Source organism: Squalius cephalus, assembly GCF_949319135.1.
Source record: "Squalius cephalus genome assembly, chromosome: 18".
NCBI lineage: Eukaryota > Metazoa > Chordata > Actinopteri > Cypriniformes > Leuciscidae > Squalius > Squalius cephalus.
This window is the reverse complement of record NC_137139.1, coordinates 35,262,019-35,284,383: the sequence shown is the minus strand read 5'-3', so window position 1 is coordinate 35,284,383 and position 22,365 is coordinate 35,262,019. Positions and strand designations below refer to the sequence as shown.

The following is a 22,365-nucleotide window of genomic DNA, read 5'->3' as shown; positions in this document are numbered from 1 at the left end:
TTATTTATTTAATTTGTGTGTGTGTGTGTGTGTGTGTGTGTGTGTGTGTGTGTGTGTGTGTGTATTTGTGGTTCTTTCATGCACCTGTCTTGTATGTTTTTTTTATGTAAAGATTTATTAATATTGCCATATTGTTTGTACATGAATAATTGCTCAATAAAAATAAATAAATAAATAAAAACACATAGACTGTAAAAAAATATGGACGATGCCCCTCCATTGGTGAGAAGTGAAGCTTTTTTTTTTTTTTTTTTCAGAATAAACTTTAATCCAAAAATAAACAAACAACAATACTAAATTTGGCAGCCCCTCACGGACGACTGCTGCATAAACTAAAACAAAATAGCCTATACATGTCCGGGCCTGGTCCTCTTTCGTCCTTTTTATTATTTTATTTTTTTTATTGAAAATATCCAGATTTACAAGCAAACATGGCTGCATAAAATCCGTTTCTTCAGAATAGGATACAGAGAAGATATAGCCAGAGGGAGCAGCTCTTAATACAAACAGGAAATATATATGTAGTCTTAGTAACAAAAATAAGGATGATTTATAAAAGGAAAAGAAACATTCATATAAACAAATTTAAATAGAAAAAACCCCGTAAGAAATTATAACATAACATAAGGGGAGAATTCAGTCATTGTTCAGCTATTAACCTCAGTTGGGACGTGTTTTAGGGTATTATATATTTTTGTGCTTTAGGACCTTTCAAAGTTTTTAAGGATTTCATATACAGTTTAAATTCATTTAAAAAAAAAAAAATTTGGGAGATGATTTCACAATTCTACATTTGTGAATGAAGAATTTAGCTAGACACACAGTTGTATTAGTCCAGAGCTCATCACCCTTGCTTTGCAATATCAATCCAAATGTTATGGCGTCACTGGAGATAGAGTTTGGGAATGAAGACATCTGTTGCTTAACCCATTTATGTATATCACACCAAAATATCTGTATCACATTACATGAGAAAAACACATGGTCCGTAGTTTCGACATCATTTTCACAGAATGTACATGTATTATCATCTATACCAAAGCGAAGTCTCAGTAACTCTTTAGAGGGGTAAATGTTGTTCATTACTTTGAAGTGTTTCTTTCACTTTAGGAGGTATAGGGAGTGTTAGATACATTGTTCTTAATTTAGTGATTGAATATTTATCAAATTTTTGTAGGATGTTATTTTTATTTTGCCTTTTAGGGTAAATATAATCAATAAAACAATTTCTAATAAAGTGGTTAGTGCATTTTTTTATCCAGAACAAAGATCCCTTGAATTGATAGTGGGGCCAATTGTGGTTGTATCGGATAATATGCCAAAATGTTTCTTGTTAGAAGGACAAATTATTGGGCTAGTGCTTTATGTAATTTAGTAAAGTCTGATTTTAAGGGTTTGAAATTATGTTTGATGGAAAATTGTTCATAATTTAAAAACTGTCCGTCGGTATCCATTAAGTCGGCTATGGACCATATATTTCTCCCATACCAATCCTCAAAGAACAGAGATGTGTTGCTGTGCAAAATATATCTGTTGTTCCAGAGTACAGATGTGTGGCGTGAGAAGTTATGTACGTATAACATTTTCCAATACAAGAGTATTTGTTTGTGAAACGGTGACAATGATATAGGTAATTTGTTAACACTAAAGTCCGCTCTAAGAAGAAATTCTAATCCTCCAATTTTCTTGAATAAGGTCTTTGGAATACAATATCAAAAGGAGTTGCTGTGTTTGATCCAAGATTTTAACCAATTTTTAAGGCTCCATTAAGGCAGTCAAAATCAATAACTTTTAGTCCTCCATCCTTTGTGTCTTTAACCATATTGCTTTTCTTCATATAATGTGGTCTGTTTCTCCAAATGAAGTTTAGGTTGATTTGGTTGATAGATGTAATCAGTGTGTTTGGAGTGGCATTGGAGTAGGCTGGGCAAGAACATCTGGATAAACATTCATCTTAGTTATAGGTAAACTCGGCCTAGTATTGATAGGTCCCTCTGTAGCCATATATTTAGTCTTGATTTGCATTCTTTAATTTTATTTTCTACATTCAGAAGCTGGCTTTGTTTTTGGTCCTTGGAGAGGTAAATCCCCAGGTATTTGATTTCTGATTTAATAGGGATATTACAGATGTTTTTCAGTGAAGTGTCGTGTACAGCCAGCAATTCACACTTTTTTAAGTTTAATGTTAGACCTGAGGCTTTTGAGAATTTTTCAATTTTGGAAATAGTTGATATCTATCTTTTAAGAATATTGTTGTGTCGTCCGCTAGTTGGCTGATTATTATTTCTGTGCCAAGTACATTAAGTTTTTTAATATCATTACAGTTTTTAATATAGATTGCTAGCATTTCTGTGGCTAAGATGAACAGGTATGGTGAGATGGGGCAACCTTGAGGAATACCCACATTAATCTTGAAGCTTGGGGTGGTACCACTAGGTAATAGGACACAGTTATTAATATCTCGATATAATCCACCAACACATTCTCTAAATTTGACTCCAAAGCCAAAGTGTTCGAGCGGCAAAAGAATAAATGGATGCTCCACGGAGTCGAATGCTTTATAGAAGTCTAGAAAGAGAAGGAAACCATCATCCTCTATTTGGCTTCTACACTCAATGATGTCCATTACCAATCTTATATTATTATGTATTGACCTTCCTTTTAAGAACCCTGACTGTGTATCTGCAATAAGATCTGAAATCCCTGTTTGAAGACGAGAAGCAAAGATGTAAGTTAGGAGTTTGTAGTCTGAATTTCTGAGTGTAATGGGTCTTCTGTTATCTATAATTCTGGGATCTTTCCCAGGTTTTGGAATTGAGACGATAACTCCATGTCTCATTGTTGGTGGAAGCACTCATGTTTCAAATATTTGGGTAAAGACTTGTAGCAGCAGGTCTCTTAAATCTACCCAAATGTCTGTAAAAGTCACCTGTGAGACCGTCGGATCCGGGGGCTTTGTTAAGAGAGAGGCGACCAATTACTGCGTCAAGTTCTGGAATTGTTATTTGATTATCACATGTTTGTTTGAGGCCATCCTCTATTTTTGGAATATGTTTTGCTATATCCTGAAAAAAATGTTGACAGTCCACGCTAGAAAATGTAGAGCTATAGAGCTGGCTATAGAATTACCAGATTTCTGAAGAGATAAATTTTTCATCTGTGACTTCATTATTATCAACCATCAGGGATCTGATGCTATTTTTTTCCTGTCTTCTTTTTTCAAGACCACAGAAATACGCTGAATTGTTTCCCCCTCCTCTATCCACTTAGCTCTGGATCTAATAAAGCCCCCTTGGGCCTTACGACTGTGAACTTCATCTAGTTTTGGTTGGAGGTTTAATATCTTCTGTCTATCGTCTTCAGTTGGGTTTGGCCTATTGCAGTACATATTGAACTGATTAATAATGTCTACTTCTTGTTTTTCACTATCTTTTTTAATTATTTTACTGAATGAGATGGTAAATTGGCTTATTTTATATTTTAGGAATTCACAATTTTTGGTAGCTGTTGTGAGCTCCTCAGAATTGGCATTTTCTTTAATTAATAATTAGATTTTTTGTCTGTAGTCATTATTTTTGAGCAGACTGGAGTTGAACTTCCAATATATGTGTGTGAGTGGACATTGTTGTCATTGGGTTTGATCTGTAGTAAAATAACACTATGATCTGTTAGTGGTGCAGAAGAAATATCAGAGCTAATATTATAAAATAGCAAATGATTTGCCATTAACCAATGATCAATTCTGGATTTATAATTGTGGCTTGAGCTAAACCAGGAGTATTTAGATATTTCTGGATTTAAGTGTCTCCAAGTATCAACCAAATTTAGTTTTTCGCAAAAGTTCGTGAATATGGTGTTTGGATGACTTGCAGAGTTTCTGCAAGGATATTTATAATAAAAAAATCATGAACTAGGTTTAGATCGCCTCCAATGATGATGTTATCAGTTGAGTGTGTTAATTTGAGATTGTCTAAATGTAAACCAATTTGTTCAAGTAGGTTTCGGTTTTCTCTACTGATGTTATATCCATAAATGTTGACTAAGATGAATTTCAGACCATCTATGTTTATGATAAGAATCAGCCAGTGAGCAAATTCATCTGCCATATGGGACACAATATGACCTTTGAAGTTACTTAGGAGGATGGCGACTCCTGCTGACCTTGAAGTGCCGTGGCTAAAGTAAGCTTCATCTCCTCATCGTTTAGACCAAAATATAACATCATCAACCTTAGAATGCGTTTCCTGCAAAAAAATTATATTTGACTTCTTCCCTTTACAAAATAAGAAAATACTTTTTCTCTTTGTCATGTTTCTTAAACCCCTTGCAGAAATTAGAGAAATGTTACTCTTTAAACTGAACATAGAGCAAAAACAAATTAATAAACAATCAACAACAATGGATTGCTGAACTTACTCAAAACAACAGTAGAAGTTTCCTATCAGGAATTTGTAATAGTAGCAAAACCCCGAGAATTTTCATTCAAACTCACTTGTTTTCGGGATTCAAAAACCCTGGATAGTTGTGTCTATGGTGAGACTCTTTGTCCATTAATGAAAGCATGGGGGAACACTGTCTTTAGTCCTGCCTTCCTTGCCTGTTCAACTTTCGGCCACACAGCCCTCCGTGCCTCTCTGTCTTCCTTGGTGAGGTCTTCTGCGAAGCGGATGTTGAGATGCTTGCAGACGGGGGGAAGTTTGGTGATCCGCCAGAGTTCGTCCCTGAAGTGGCGTCCTGTGAACTGCATGAGGATCTGACGAGGGCGGCTGGTGTTACTCGGCCCCAGTCGGTGCACCGAATCCAGGATGAAATCCATCTTCTCGCTCCAGTGTGGCACAATCTTTCCGATGATATCAGAGATGATTTGTCGTGTGTTTTCGTCTTTTCCCTCCTGTAAGCCATTTACTCGCAGGTTCTTCTTTTATAACGCTCCAACTCTGCTGCTCTTTCCCCAGATCTGTGTTCTCCTCTTTGAGTTGTTTCACCTCGACGTGCAGTTTTTGGCACTGTGTTTTACATTCTTTGATTTCGGCAGAGTTAAACTCTACCGCTTTCGCGATGTTGGCTATGGTCAGCGTGTTCTGCTTTAGCTCCGCTGTGAAGTCCTGCATCATGTTTTGAAGAGTGCCGATAGCAGCCAGGATCGCAGCGTTAGAGGCGTCTTCAGCATGGGCTCCAGCAGTCACGACGTCGTCTGGTTTTGACTTCTTCTGTTTGGAAGGAGATGCTAAGGTGTTTTTGGTTCCTCTGGTGTTAGTTTCCATCCTTTCTGGACCACCATATATGTCGTGTTCTTGGAGAGCCTTCAATTTAGCATTAGCTTTTGTGCTAGCCATGTTATGGTCTGCAATATCGTACTCCAGGAGGTGCTCAGGGTCACTCACATGTTTCTGAATTATTATGATAAGTTCCCTACGGTTTTACATCTGATATTTCAGGGTTTTGTTGAGTTAAAAGTTCATTCCGTTGATTTTCAAGGCTTTGCTACTCTGAGCTATTCACAATGCGTCTGCTCTCTCCTCCATCTTCGTGAGAAGTGAAGCCGCCAGTGTCCCGATATGGCGCTGACATCTTGGGGCTTGAGTCTGCGCAGTAGCGATCTCGGGACCAGACCTGCGCAGTCGTGAGCGGGAAGTAAAGCCGCGAAATCAAGGCCCCGTCCTCACTCTCGGTGTGAAATAATTAATTATAGAAATTTAGATATTAAATTTAAAGCTCCGATCTCTTCAGTCCTCCATAGATCCCGAAAAAGATCCCGTCGTCACTGTATCAGAGCCCGTCTACGGAGAGCTTGGCCACTCCCTATTAAGTCCTACCGAACTTTGGTTGTAGTTCCACCAGAGCTCCACTGGGGGCGATCGCCCATGAGTGCAGAATGAATGGGAGTCTATGGGGCTAGACGGCTAAATGTGTCTCTTTCACCCGATTGCCGTTGAGAAATCTCAGATTTGATTGTAGGTTTTGCAAGTTCAACATGGGTTATAGGTCGAAAGTTGAATGAACGAGTACTTATGTCCTTTCGATTTCTTACTGGTTGAGTTGTTGTTGACCAGAGATACCACTTGATGGCATCCAAAGTGGGACCAGAAACAAACAAAACAAAAACTCTTCTAGCACGTGTGTTTACCTGTGTCAGCTGTGTTGTCGATGCCTCGAGAGAAAAGAAAGTGCAGAGCGCGAAAGCACCAAAGCGACTGAAGGATTGCCGTAAAGCAGTATCTCTGGTCGTACGATGTGTGTGACGTCATTGACATTTTAAAAGACTTAAAAGCAATTAAGTGAGTCTAAAAAATCTAACACCCAGCAATGTGTAATTTCTTTGCATCTCCTTTCGAATACAACATTCAAATTACTAGACAATAAATTATAGATTTCGAGGGGTACAGCTTCGTAGACCTCCATTCATTCTGCACTCGTCCTGTGAGCGCCCTCATGTGGAGCCAGAGTGAAACTGCACTCGTCCTGTGAGCGCCCTCATGTGGAGCCAGAGTGGAACTGCAACCGGAAGTTTACTGAGAGTGGCACTTCTCCCCTTATTAGACATTCTCTGGCTGTATCAAGTCGGACAAAATTTCTAACCAGCATGCAATGCTTCAAGTCAGCCACCGATCGGTCTGCGCAGAGCTGCATGAAGTCGAACAAGACTTATATTTGCATATGTGACGTGATGGTACGTTGGTATATATTTATACAAACATCAGAGGTCATGTTTATTCACGAAGAATGTCGTAATGGTATACTGGTATGCACGTATGCAAACATCAGACGTTATAATTGTTCATCGGTACGTTGTGAGTGATGTCAGTCTTATGTCATGATTTGTCATGCCCTTTTAAGTTGTTCGTTTAACGTTCTTTCTCAAGGTAGAAAAGTCAAAAAGGATTTTCCCCCTAGTTACCCCTTTTTTGGGTAGAGGGATGTGGTGCTGTGGTTAATGAGATAAAAAGTAAAGTAAGAGAAATTACATTGTTATTACAGCACAAAAGAGAATCCAAAGATCTTGCATTTAGAAATATATCAGAGCATATAGTAGAATATTTATAAATGATTAAAGGGGGGGTGAAATGCTCATTTTCACTCAATCTCCTGTTAATCTTGAGTACCTATAGAGTAGTATTGCATCCTTCATATCTCCAAAAAGTCTTTAGTTTTATTATATTTATAAAAGAAAGATAGGCTGTACCGAGTCTTTCCGGAAAAAAACGAGTGGCTGGAGGCGGGCCGTGTGGGCGAAGCTAAAGCTGTGCTAACGCGCCGAGCTGACAACACACAGAGACATTTGAAGCAGTTTTACTCACCGCCCGGTTCCAACGCACGACCGCAAACCTTTATCATTGCGACTGCTCGATCCTTAAGCATTAGACGATCTGCAAATCCGTCAATCTGGGCTTTGTTTATAAAACAAGCATCTTCGAAATGCAGGGAACAAACAAAAATATTTGCACAACTCCGTTGATGATGCTCTGTAAAAATAAACTCCATCCACTGGTCCCTTAACGCTGTTTTTTTTGGTAATCTGTGCAGGGTTGTCTTGCCCTGGCAACCAAAAACACACTTTGGTGACATTTCGCTCTCTTGCTCTGGTCAGTGAATGTCTCTGCTCTGGTCTAAGAGTGTGCGCGCGCGCTCTTCCGGAGAAGTGCCCTTATGACCCATATAAGGAAATTCCGCCACATCTGACGTCACACAGGCCCATACTCGAAAAAAACTTTCCGAAACTTGTGACAAACCGGAAGGAGTATTTTTGGAACAAAAATACTCCTTCAAACGTACAACTTAATTTTTGAAACTTTGTCCATGTTTAGCATGGGAATCCAACTCTTTAACCCTTTGGGGTCTAAGGTGTTTTTGGGGTCCTTGAGATGTTCTGACATGCCCTGACATTTGTGCTTTTTTCAGTTGCTTATAAACATATTAATGGCAAAAACAAAATTACACACTATTTAGCACAAACAGGGCTACCATAATATGTGAGCAACAAGAATGTACATGTCTGAATTTTTGAGAGAATAATGTTTATGCGTGGTTATTGAAAAAACTAAAAACTAAAGTTTTTGAAATAAGGCCATAAAACACATTCTAAATATGTGCCAATAAGACTTTTGTCTAATGGATGTCATCACCTAGTGTTTTTTCTTCAAAATGATGTGAAAATCACCCTGCCTTATCATTCACTTAACACAATACATTGATTTGAATTTTGCAAAGCACTTTCTGTTTGGAAAGGCAATATGCGGAGTGGGCGTCAACGATCATGCACATTTAGTGGTTCACACCTGAAGAGAATGGGGCCTGCATACTTAATTAGCCATTCATTCAGGTGAGTCACTGAGCCACAAGAATGCAAGAGCAACAGTTGGAAGCATCTCAATTCTTTTTTATTTTTCCACATATTGTGCTTGCAATTTGGCCTATAATATCCAAGGAAAACATGTCTAGTAATTGTGCAGTTAATTCTCATACTGTATTTTCAGTTTTGGAATATTTATCCTCTCCCCAAATTTGTCACTAATAAAACACAATAAAAATTATTTAAAGAAATATTTTTTTAGGCATAAAAAGCTGTTTTTGTATAAAAACCTCTTTAAAAAAAAACAAAAAAAACTTTTTTTTAAAAATATATCATAAATCCTCCAAAACTGCATAAATGTGGAGTAAAAACATTAATAAACAGAGCAAATTTACACTTGTTAATAAAAAAAATATTATTCTGTTACAAAGTTACATGTTATTGTCTGGGTCACTGGAGACCCCAAAGACAATGAGTGTGACTATTTTTTTCACGCTAACATAAAAAAAAAAATGTGTAGATCTATAAAGGGTTGAGAGTCGCACAAAGTTTCGTGCCATTTGGACAAAGAGAACATTTTTTAAAATTCAGCAAAAGTCATTTGCGGGTTAAAAGGACCCCGAAGAAAACCAGAGGGTTAAAGGGATGGTTCGGAGTAAAATTAACCTAGGGTTCTTTGCACCATGACCTCGAGCCAAACACCCCCCAGAAGCCTTTTTCCCCTCGGTCGAACATTATTACAGTTAGAGCTTATTTAGAGATATCAGCCGGATGGTTTAGTGCAGGCGCTAATGGATCCTATGATGAATCTTGTAAATTACCCCACTAATAATGCCCAGAATGGCACCAAACTTCTACAGTAAAACAAATAGTTTCTGTACTCATAAAACGAGGCATTGGAAAGTTTGTAAGTACATCAGGAGTTTATCTAAATAACACTTGCCTGACGGCTCATGCTAGCGCCAACCCGGACACCAACGTCACTTCAGTGAGTTGAGGAAAGCCGTAAAAGTCCTGCAGAAAGCGATCATGAGGATGGAGTGTAACGACGCCCAGCTCCAGGAATGCACTCATATTTTGTTGGTAGTACCAGTTTATAACAATTATTAGTTAACACTAAGTTGTTAACACTTCGGAAAAAATAATAAATTGTCGTTAGTTTTGTTCACATTGTCATATTAATTATAATCGAATGCATTTTGTTTTATTGACCACAATATTATCATTGATATTTGTTTGAGAGGGGCACTTCTGATTCATTTTGAAAAAGGGGCTCGAGCACCAAAATCTTTTGTAGGAGACTTTGAGCTTTGTAAGTTTGTAGATCTTATACATGCAAAAACATCTACATAACACACTAAAGAAAAAAAAAACATGAAAACACATCACATTATACATTAAAGGAGAACTCCGGTCAATTTTAACATTGAGCTCATTGTATTGTACATTTGGAGTGCTGTCAATACAGAGAACAACGACAAAAATCGGTGTTGCCTACACCGAGTTATTCTATTTTTAAAATTTGCACCCTGTTGACTTCAATGGGGCAAGCACTAAACCTGCTTTTAGCCTCTTAACATCCTTGATGTGTCATTACAAGTGCACAGAAAATGTGAGTGATTCCTTCTGAGTGAACACGAGTGGATCTGACTGCAGTAGATGTAAAAGATATGTATAAAAATGATGTTATTTAAGCCAGCGCAAATACCTGTTTACATCCTGTTTTTCGGTTGAAGTCCAAAGTAGTCGATTGCCGAGTTCACGCGCGTGATCATAGGTAACTAAACCTATGCGCGTGTTTTTAATTTTAATGTTAATGGAGCATGATCACTAATGATTATTGGGTGGATCTTTGATTCGGAAATATTGGATATAATAGAATTACTGGTGAGAAAAAAGTCAATGCGAGAATATGAGTGATGAACTGGTGAAAAAAATGAGAATGCTTTAATGTCCGGAAGCTGGAGGCGCCAACTATCGCCAAGACCAAGATCCCACATGAACTGTTTTATGGTTTCTGCAGATTTCCAGATGCGTTTATTGTCAATGTTGTTACATCTATCTGTAGTTGGATCTAAAACTGTGTTGAAATCACCTGCTATTATGATTGGACAATTAGAAATATTTGAAATGGAAGAAAAAAAATTCTGAAAAAAAGATGGGTCATCTGTATTTGGGCCATATAAATTTCCTATTGTGTGACTGAGTTGTTTTTAATTGAAATGTTAATTATGATAAAACGTCCCTCTGGGTCTGTAATTGTGGTGTTATGAACAAATGGTATTTTTTTATTTATTAGAATACATACCCCTCTCTGTTTCGTGTTGTAGTGGGCAGAATATAAATGATACTGTGATGATTTGATTTTGTTTTGATCAGATTCAGATAAATGTGTTTCTTGGAGAAGACATATGTCTTCTTGTAATTTGTTTAAATGATTAAAAATTTTGATCCTCTTTGTCTGGGAGCCAAGTCCACGGACATTCCAGGATAAAAAAGTGATTGGCGACATCTCAAAAAAATACAAAATGAATAAATAAATGATATGTATGTATATTAATATATGGGCTTGTTAGTACTGCATATGTGTGAGTGTATGCATTTGAAAAGGTGTGGTAGTGTACCTGTGTGTGTGTGTATGACAACGCAATGTTATTGTTATACTGATAGACGTACAATTTAGACGTGGAGTTAACAAAATGTACATAATAGAACAATGAACAAACAACAAAAAAAAACTTAAAGACCAACATAATGTTTAAAGGGGGGGGGGGGGGGGTATGAGACCTAAGTGCAATTGCAAAAACATAACTCAGTTATATGAGGGAGCTGAGTAAAGAGATAATGCAGAGTAATGTGTTCAAAAAAGCCAGGGGGTAATGTCCTTGTCACGAAATAATTGTCCATCTATGTATAATTTGTCCACTGTTATGATTGCACGTTTTCCTTCATTCATTTTCTGTTTTCGGATTGGGAAGAGTTGTTTTCGACGTTCGAGGATGACCTTTGGATATTGTTCGTTGAGACCGTAAGCTGTACCTTTAAGTTGTCTGCCTTGTTTTTGAACCAGTTCTTTGTGTTTGTAGTGTTCAAATTTTGCGATGATAGGTCGCGGTCGGTTGTTGTTTTGTTGAGAACGGATGCGATGGACACGGTGAAAGGTGATGCTTTGTACAGTTTCAGCTGGTAGTTTGAGTTGTTTTGTCATAAAGTCCTTGATTAATTTTTCGGGGTCGTCTGGCGTTTGATCCGGGATGCCTGTGAGAACACTAGATTGTCTCTCATACTGCGTGCTTGTAAGTCCAGAATGTTTTCTTTCATCGATTTGTGAGCTGAGCAGAAAGTGTGTGAACTGAGTCCTTTAAAAAGTTATTTTCTTTAGTGAGAGTGTCTATCTGTTCTTGGCTGAACTCTAAACTGTGACGTAGTTCTTGGAATTCCTTGTGAATGACTTCTATTATTGCGATTCTTGTGTTGAGTCCGGAAAGTTTGTTTTCAATTGAGCGTAATTTATCGCTTACCTCGGCACAGCAAGATGGTGAGGATGGTGTTGAATTTAAACTTGAAGGTGAATCAGAACGGGGTCTCTTGGAGATTGAAGTGGTATTACCTTTGTTATTTGGCGTGTTCATGTTGCAGAGTGTGTTGTAGTGAGCGTCGATGTATTCTTCGAGTTGATCCAGGGTGAACAATGTAGAGAAAATAGTCCAGTTGTGTTGATTTAGTCCCATTTTCGATGTGTGGAAGAAAAGAAAACGGTAGAAAAAGAAAACACTGAGGTTGTTTGTTCCTAGCAGACGGACGCCGCCATTTTACGTCTCGCACTCGGTCTCGCGGGTTCTCGCGTTACTCGGCCATAGAACCTCCCACTGCAATAATGCAACCCATTATTAAAAACATTATGTATAAACTTGAGCTTCCATTGTTTTCCAAAAGTGAGCTTGAACTGTTTCTTCTTCTTCTCATAATTATGAAAAATGAATATTTCATCAGTCTTTGTCTCCCTCTGCTGGTACGACACAAACACAGAGATATTCAGGCTCTTTATTTACTCTGTGACAAAACTCAGAGCTTTTAGAGTTACTGTTACTATACACATAAAATGAGTAATCTATGAATGAGAAACTGTAATTTGCTGTGAAATAAAAGGTGTTTCACTGCCGCCTCATCAGGTCTGTCAGAGGATCGCTGAGATCTAAATGAAGTCTTCATTTCTAACAGTGAAGTCACTGTATCTTCAGTCTCTGTTGATTATGTTGACTGAGTCTCTGTAGTGGATCCTTATTCACCATCAGATGATCAGCAGAAGATCAGACTCTCTTCTGAAAGTCAGTCTTCTTAATCCTAAAATAAAACACACACACAGTCACATATGCAGTATGAGATATTACATCTGTCACATCTTTTCATAAGAAAACTAACTAGATAATCTATATTAATTCATTCTCAAGCATGATCATATCGCTTCTCTCTGATGCTCAAAGTCACTTTACAAAATCAAAAGCACATGAAAGGTCACTTTCACACACCGGACAGCTGATCCAGAACCAGCAGAAATGACCATTACACTCACTACACATTTAATATCAGTTAATAACAACCCAGATCTCAGATTATCACACACATAAGGCGTCTTTACACACAAACCAAATCTGAAGCGGCATAAAATCACAAAATGTGCATTTACACAGAATGTTTATTGCTTCTCTGACGCCGAGAACATAAATGCATTTACACAGGAATTAGTTATTAAAATCACGGGAAATAATACTTTGAACATTACTATTTTAAAACTACAGTTTTAACAAAGTGTTATAAAATGAATTTAAAAGTAATTAAATATTAAAGAAATAAAACTCAAGATACATAAAAACACAGAATGTCAGATTTCCTCTGTGTGATATAGCGATCTCACGCTCTGATGTTTGTCATAATTCTGTGGTACTGAGAGCTATTTTATATTTCTTAATAAAACTATTCCAGATGGAACAAATGCTACAAATATATTATGAATTATTACACCGGGTCGATCACCGCAGGATTTAATCATGTTTTTCAAAGAGCCAGAAAGAACAATTCTGCTGTCGTGTGTGTGTGTGTGTGTGTGTGTGTGTGTGTGTGTGTGAAATATCGTCCTCAAGAAGATGATTTCTGGAATATAATATCACACAGTGACGGCGAATAAGCATTAGCGTATCTGAGAGAAATGTAGAAGCGCGTTGATCTGCCAGTCTCTTCAGAGGAAGATTACAAACGGCGAAAGCCAATTGATTACACACGTCGACTCTGTTATTCTGGTGGTTTCTTCATGATGTGAGTACAGGACACTTTTACTTTATTGTCTCTTGTTGGCTGACATTTTTAATGTGGCTAAAACAATATGGATTATGGCCGATATGTTTAGTCTTCCGCTTCTTGATTCTCGCGCCGCGCGTTTGGTTGTCATGACAATGGCGTAGTTTAGAGCGACACAAGATCGCGTTCATTTACACTGAACAAAACAATATCAGAGTCATCTTTGACACTCGGGGCTGAGGCGGGTCAGACCCGGCATATTTTAAGTCTGCTTTCATGCGGCATTGTGTCTTTCCACAGAACTTTGAGCAGACACAGAGCCGCTTAAGAGCAGCCTTAACTCGCTGTGTAAAGATGCCTATAGAGACAGTTAAAGGGGAAAAGCTGAAAACAACATTAATATTATTTTCACAATCAGTCACAACAGTATGAGCAGAATTACACTCATATTACACACAGTTTAAAGTTCAGAGACCTACAGAAACTGAAGCTGAATTTAAGACTCATTATCTGATGATCTCAGACAAAATATTCTCACACACACACACACACACACACACACACACACGTGGTGTTACTGAACCTGGTACAATTTACTTATATTTCTAGTGAGTAAATCAGCCATTTGAACTTTAAATAAAAATAAAATCATTAAACTATTCTTACCACAGTGTCTCCAGTTTATAATGTGGATCATCCCTCAGATCCTCTAACAGCTTCACTCCTGAGTCTCCTAGATTATTATCAGACAGATCCAGTAATCTCAGGTGTGAGGGGTTTGATCTCAGAGCTGAAGCCAGAGCAGCACAACCTTCATCTGTCACACCACAACTCTGCAACCTGTAGAGAACAATGACACACATTAAGCCTATATCCAGAGATAAACATGACACTTAAAAAATAACATAATCCTGTCAATATGAAATATATACAAATACTCATTAGTTCATATTGTGAAAATTCATCAGTTAGGATTAGGGGATTGATTATAGAGTTTGTAGAGTATAAAAATCAATATTTCTATGGAAAGTCCCCATAAAACATGTCAACCCAACGTGTGTGTGTGTGTGTTAGCAGGGGAGGATTGGGACGATTCTAAGGGTCCAGCAGAACTCCATAATTTCCTGGATGATTTTGGTATTTACTTTGTAAAATAATCTTATAGGAAGAACGCTATAAAGAACGGGTATTCATTATAGTGTGTGTGGCAGAGCAAGACAGAGGAGAGAGAGAGAGGGACGAGTATAATTGTAATATAATTTGTATTGATCTCATACAAATGTCACACATCTACGTCCCTTCAGGACACTGACAATAAAGATGGATAGTGACAGAGAAGACAGAAATTCTCTCCTCAGAAAGACGCTTGTTACACACACACACACACACACACACACACGCCCGCAGCGAGTCTCGGCCTGACAGCATCACGGGGGAATCCTGCAACACACTCAACTCTTGCTCCATGGACACACACACTTGCGACCCATGAACGCCTCTCTAAACTACTGCCTGATTTTACAGTTTGAAGCGTCTGTCATAGAGAAACACCGTGCGCTGTCATGAAGAAGAGAAATGTCTTCTCATAGGATAAGAACATGCAGTCTCATTAATAATACACACACTGACGTGTCATCGATGTACTATAGTGTTTCTCCAGGTCATAATCTGTGACATTGACATGATGTAGACTTTAAACCTGGAGAAAAATCTCTACAGTTTCCAGTTTCCCCCTAAAATTAAAATGAATGGACTGTGTTAATCCTGACTGTGCTGAGATTGAGTGTGTTTAAAGTAAAGGCTGTTAAATGTAGATCACCATGTCAAAGTGTCAGAGATGGGAAGCACAAATACTTCGTTACTCAAGTAGATTTTTCAGATATTTTTACTTTACTATTTATTTTTGTGCCGACTTTTTACTTTTACTCCTTACATTTTTAACAGGAATATCAGTACTTTCCACAAGACGACCCGACAGATTCACGGCATTCATTCGCACCAAATCATTGTGTCTTGATGGCGGTAACGTTAGCACATAGTAGTATGGACGGAGACATCATTGAAAATTAGGGATGCACCGATATGAACATTTTGGCCGATACCGATAACCGATAATTCTTTTCATTTGAAAGCCGATAACCGATATATTGGCCGATAAATCTAAATTCAAATTTTTATATACTTTGATAGCCTGTGTACATAAACAAAAGACTCAGCATTAAAAGCCATGTCCCAAACACTTCAACATAAATCAAACATATACAATACAGTAGCCTAGTTTGAGCCAGGTTACATTATTTACATTTACGCTTTTATCCAAAGCGACTTACATTGCATTTCAAGATACACATTTACATTCCTATCAGTTCTTGCTTTCCCTGGGAATCGAACTCATGACCTTGGCGTTGCAAGCGCCAACACTCTACTGTTTGAGCTACAGGAAAGATTCCTTAACTTTTAAAATTAATTTTACACTCCTATGGCCAACTTTCTTTATTAAAAAACTTTATAATGGGCTAAGGTTTCATTTAGTTAGCATTAGTTAACATGAAGCAACAATTAATGAACAATATTCTACAGCATTTATTAATCTTAGTTAATGTTAAGCTCAACATTTTATAAGACATTTTTAAGATCCAAAGTTGTATCTGTTAACAAGCACTGTGAACTAACATGAACACTAATATTTTATTAACTAACATTAATAAAGGCTATTGCTCTCTGTTAGTTCATGTTAGTTAATGCATTAACAAATGAGACCTTATTGTAAAGTGTTACCAAAAATGAATAAAATTAAAATAAAATACCTAAATAATGCAAACAACTCATTGGATAACACTGGGCTGCATATAAAGAAACAAAATGCATGTGCCATGGAGAAACAAACTGGACTCGCCTCCGCACGGACAAGGACATTATTTTAATCAAACCATATTGTTGACGAAAATAATACGAGAACAAAAAAAATGCTAGTTATTTATAACGCATCAATGTTTTTGCTAAAAAAAAGTAAACATTTTTACTAGTACAGTAATAGTAAACCTCTTTAATATCAGGCTTACTGTGTCAGAGGACATCGCTGCTGTTTGAGCTGTTTGATACAATATTGTATACAATTATAATAATATGACAGTCCCAATCATAGCTTTTAATGTTCTGCATTGCTGTTTGATCTGAAGAGAACGAGCACCGGGAAACTGAATAACTTTTCTAGCAGGTTTAAATCAACGAAACGCATCCTATGTGAGATTAATCAGATATTTATATTTCATAAACTTAATATTACGACTTATCATATATCTGCACAAGTGAGCTTGACTGTGCTGGTCAGAACGTGTAATCGCTGTTCTGGACGCGCTATTTCTACAACGCGCTGAAACACGGCCACTAAACCCTGAGAATTCACAACATTTTATTACAATAGTGTTCTCATTATAACGGCAAGAATATGACAGTCCCAATTATAGTTATAAATGCACATTGCTGTTTGAGCTGCGCACGCTAAAGATAAAGATGATCACACACACACACACACACACACACACACACACACGTTTTCTCACTCACTCACTGTCCTACACACAATTACGTTATGACACGTTACACTATACAGAAGGTGTGTATACTCTAGTTGCTCCCGAGTTCTTGAAGGGATTCAGGACAAATCCATGCACATCTACAGATTTGAGGGCATACATCACTTGCCATTTTTCTTTTGCTGGATGTCTATTGTCTATTTGCATATCAATAAAGATTTTTTAATACAATGCACGTTGAATTTGTAATTTCTACAACTTTTATAGCACTTCAAATATAAAAATTGTGAGCCTGACATATTACATTTATTATCATTAGCACTCCATGTTCAAAGATTTACAAGCTGTCAGTTCATCGCTTATACGCTGCTGCCATCTAGTGGTTGTTAGTTGTAACTCTAAAAGTATGGGGAACTGCTTAATTAATGTCTGTTTAGTAATTCATATTTTATCCTTCATTTGCTCTCCAGAAGCCATATTTGAGCACACACATACATGTAGATTCCTTTAAATGTTAAGGGGAAGATTAAAAAAGAGAAACTGGATCTGTGAATTCTCACAGAATCACAATTGAATTCATATCTTGCTACTCAGTCAGAATCTTATTAACCTGGAGTCCCAGTCTCTGTCACAATAACCATATATGTAATGTTTTAGGCCTATTGGCAGACATCCGTTTAAAATGTAGGCAATGGCATATAAAGAACCTTTTCTCCATATCCACTTCAGTTTCTCAGCTTGCACTTTAATTATTGATTAGGCTACTTCTGTACTGGTTTGCGCTTGGCAAAGATGTTCAGATATCTCTATGCCTAGTAGACCTACACCAAACGCTCATTAAAAAAGTTTTGTGCAAATCTGTAATGGAAACGCCATATAGTGACAGTTTCATGTGAGAGTAACGTATGATCTTACCTCAGTGTCTCCAGTTTACAGTGAGGATTCGCCAGTCCAGCAGAGAACAGCTTCACTCCTGAGTCTCCTAGTTTATTAAATGACAGATTCAGTTCTCTCAGGTGTGAGGGGTTTGATCTCAGAGCTGAAGCCAGAGCAGCACAACCTTCATCTGTCACACCACAACTATCCAACCTGTAGAGAACAATGACACACTCCTCACTCTCTCAGATCAAAACAGAAATCTTAGCTTTTCTTGATTGTGTTTATAATTTGTGCAATATCTCTTTTTTTAACCTGTTAAGCTTCACCAGTGCGTCGGCGCACTGAAGCGTTTTTTTTTTTATTTAGTTAAAAATTACTATCAGATTTAATGTTATACATTGACAAACTATACATTATTAAAAATATATAAGACTCAAGTTTCAGTATTTGACCACTATTGTATTCTGAAAAACTTATAGTGACAGTTATGTCTTAATTTGTGTCAGGAGTTATGAAATGAAAAAATGAGTCGATACCTTTAATATGAATTATGCGCGTCAGCCGCTTTCATTCATAAAAAACTCCCGTGCTGTCGTCATGACAGCGATACACAAAACAACGTCCTTCAGGGCTTTAGCTCAAAAATGTGCAGATTTGGAGAAATATTTATATATTTTCATAGGTTTTCATCAGATTTCTATAGACAGGAATAATATTTATTGAATTTATGCCCAAATGCGTCGATGTAATCATTATGAGCGCTGGATACTGTGATATTGTGTTTTCAATCCATACCAACAGCCTGAGGGCGCTACATGCACAATAATAGTCCATATATAGAACATGAAGAAGAGGCATGATCATGTGACATTCCAGGAAGTCTCGAACACATTCAAAGCTATCAGAGATCGCTGTAACATGTTTTGAAGACAATAAACATGATTGAAATGATATTTGGTTTACCTGTGTTCTTCGAGTAATGTCAGGTATTTCCATAATAATAGATTATATTTATAATGTAATGCTAATCGATATAGACTTTATCATTGTGCAGAATAAAATATATATATATATTTTCTGTCTGATTTTTTTATCTGAAGCGAAATTATATCACAGAAGATTATTTAAAACACTCGACTTGCGTTATAAATTAAGTTTGGAGCACAAACATGGTTTTAATCTCATAAATTGTCGTGTATTGATGGTGTGCTAAGCTAACATGCTAGCTAGCTCTAGGTGCACCTGCCACATATAGCAGTTATCCTTTTATGTTTTTTTTCTAAATATGCTTACTGAAATTCAAGCAGGGCATTTGATCCAGTTTTTAAATGTTAAGTGAGAACTTTGATAAAAGAAATTAGGGATTGAAACCCTATGAATAGCCAGTCGTTAGTAACTATAATGCAGACAAAAGAAATGCATATTTCGAGCCATAACCAGGCTGGAGAGGTGTGAATGTGTGCAGGGGGAGACTGAGACTGAATGGGGCTCGTTTGCACCACAAAACAATAGAGACAATATACTGAATTGATGTTTAGAAGATGGCAATAAACATCAGTAGCATTTTAAAGTAGCAAATCAAAATAAAGTCATTGACATGGTCTTGAAAAACATTTAACTAAATACAGAGTTTTGGACTTATTATCTTCAGATTTTAAATATAAAATGTTTAGACATGTGGCCTTAGCTGTAGTGCATTTCTAGATTGCTCCAGTGCCAACTTCAATTTTATTTTCATGAGGATGTTTCATAAAAATTAATTTCTAATACCTTTACAAAACTTTGAAGCTATTTATAACAAATTTTTTCATTATGACAATAATTAATTCTACATTTACAATAAACTGCCAGGTGTCAGCTTTCAAATGAGATCATACTTGTGCTTTTAGTGCAAAGGGTTCATGAACTGTATCTGTTTAAGTTTGGGTATGTCATTTCTGGGGATTTTTCAAAAGTGGCGTTGCAGCTTAACAGGTTAAACAATGAATTCAATATATCAGTACATTTAACTGTTATTGTAAGAGATTATGTCTCTATGTGAGGGAGAAAGATTATATGAAACTGATCAAATGGAATACATTGAATACATTACATACATTAAATATAAATGTTTATTATTACAAATGCATATATTTGAATATAAATTTCTCACACATATATCATAAAAATGGTTAAGTAGATCACAAATCAGGTCAGATAGGTAAGAGCTGAAGTGTAGGGCTGCAACTAACGATTATTTTGATAATCGATTAATCAGTCGATTATTTTTACGATTAATCGATTAATCGGTTTATGTACTTATATTTTAGTTTTGCCCATTTTTTTCCCAAGTAAATTATTAACAAAGGGTCTTTATCATTCAACAGACTTTTTAGAGATTTTAACCATTTTGCATTGTCATATCCTCATCAAAAACATACCTGGAGTTGTGTTTTATTATTATGTGTTAGTAATCCTTTGTCGAACTCTTCTGCAATCAAAACACTGACCCATACGTACTCTAGCAAATTTCACAAGGAGATTTCAAATAATGTTTTCACCATGGCTGTCCTTGGGGCTACTAAAGTATTTTAACATCCCGAACAAAGCTTATTAAGGAATCTTTCAGAACATATTTTCACGAAGAATAAGAATAAAACAGAATAAAATTGCAGTAAATTGCATTTTATAATTTTTTTCCTGTAAACACACAGCTTATACCTGGGAAACAGCTTTATAGCTTATGCTGTGAAATTGTAAACAATTCTTCGAATAAAGTGCCAATGGCATGAAACCTGAATGGAACTCACATTTTAAAGTAAAATTTAAAGTAAAATCCATCAGAAGGTTGTCCAGGAAAAAATTGGACACACAAAAAACCTGCTGTGTGAAAAAGAGCAGTGAATACTTAGAAAAGTGCATTTCAAATACATTTACCCTCTCTCATTCAGTCATAATTAGGCTGCAAGACTGAATTATGAACTGGTAAACGACAAACTGATCACAGAACATGTTTGTAAAGCTTTAAACAGCAATGTTATCAGCTTTTACGACTAAACATTTGCAAACAACATTGTACTGCAGAATCTGCGTATCAATTGATTTTGATATGCGCGAGGGAGAGAGAGAGCAAGACAGCGCTCGGGTGAGTGCAAGCGCGCGGCCGGGTCTCTCTCTCTCTCTCTCTCTCTCTCTCTGCTCGTTCATATGCCCTGTCAAGCGTGCCCTGTTAAACTGGCAGGACTTAAAAGCACATGGAAATGATAAACTTTCACTCTATGATGGTTAGACTGTGCAATTAATTATTTTTTCTGAGAGAAGCCAGCTTCCATTGAAAATGAATGACTTCCGATAACTTTGGAAGCTCAAGTCGGCAGCGGTGTGAACGTACAGTTACTCCACTGCCGCTTGCCTCCGCCATCTCGCTGAATGCTGCAGAGACGCTGTGCAGGAAGCACGTGACATAAAACGAGGCCAGCTATTGGCTATTCGCTACTTCTCCTGCTGTAATGGCTGAGTAAAACCTCCGGTGGCTCATTACTGCCACACTTTGGTCACCGCAGATTTAAAATATGCACGAAATGAGCCGCTTACGGTAAATAAAAGTTATTTAGCAACTAATCGATGACTAAATTAGTTGACAACTATTTTAATAATCGATTTTAATCGATTAAATCGATTAGTTGTTTCAGCTCTACTGAAGTGTGACTCATATTTTTTGTTAAACCATTAATTTATAATGTTTAAGTAAGAACTGTTATAATGTTTTAACAGTGATGCTTGTTCTCAGTGTTACTTACACAGCGGATCTAGTTGCTGTAACCACAGGCGTCAGCTTCTGGAGAACTTCATCTGCAGTGTTCTGTGTGGCACTGGTTGAAAATAAAAATTATTTAAAGTTAAAGTTAATTATTAATGCTAATAATAATAATAATAATAATATTAATTCATATCATAAGTAAATAATACATTATACCTTCCTAAATACCCTCAAATAATTGTTTTAATGAAACACTGCTTTATAAAGGACATGTGAAAAAGTGGTTTTATATCTATAACTGTAGAAGCCTCGTATTCAGCCGTCACTGATTAGTTTTTTCTTCTTCTCGTTAGTGTTGCTGTGGCAGGGCTATTAGTCTGCATTTACACTACAACACTATTATGACACATCAGGTTTGTTTGTCCTGTCCGTTGCTATGGTTATCACCATGGAGCAAGAAAATAGTATTTTTTGTTTATTTACATACTTGTTAATTTAATAATTTACTTAGTTTTATTGTCACACGAGATATGCAGTCTTACTAGGACACAGCCACGGTTTGAGGAACACACGCAAATGATCTACAATATCCCAGAAATCAGTCTGTGCCCCGAGATTTAAACACC

General features: G+C 36.9%; 1 protein-coding gene across 2 annotated transcripts in view; it reads right to left on the bottom strand.

Moving 5' to 3' along the window:
- The window catches only part of LOC307145274 (NACHT, LRR and PYD domains-containing protein 3-like), a 165,037-nt gene that overhangs the window by 46,191 nt on the left and 96,481 nt on the right, over nucleotides 1–22,365 (bottom strand). The window contains exons 7-8 of one of the 2 annotated variants that reach the window (XM_079848257.1): nucleotides 21,780–21,851; nucleotides 18,037–18,210 (exon numbers count right to left, since the gene is read on the bottom strand). In XM_079848257.1, coding sequence (XP_079704383.1) covers nucleotides 18,037–18,210; nucleotides 21,780–21,851 — 246 coding nt within the window. The remainder of the gene's footprint in view (nucleotides 1–18,036; nucleotides 18,211–21,779; nucleotides 21,852–22,365) is intronic. The other variant, XM_079848255.1, reaches the window with a different exon arrangement.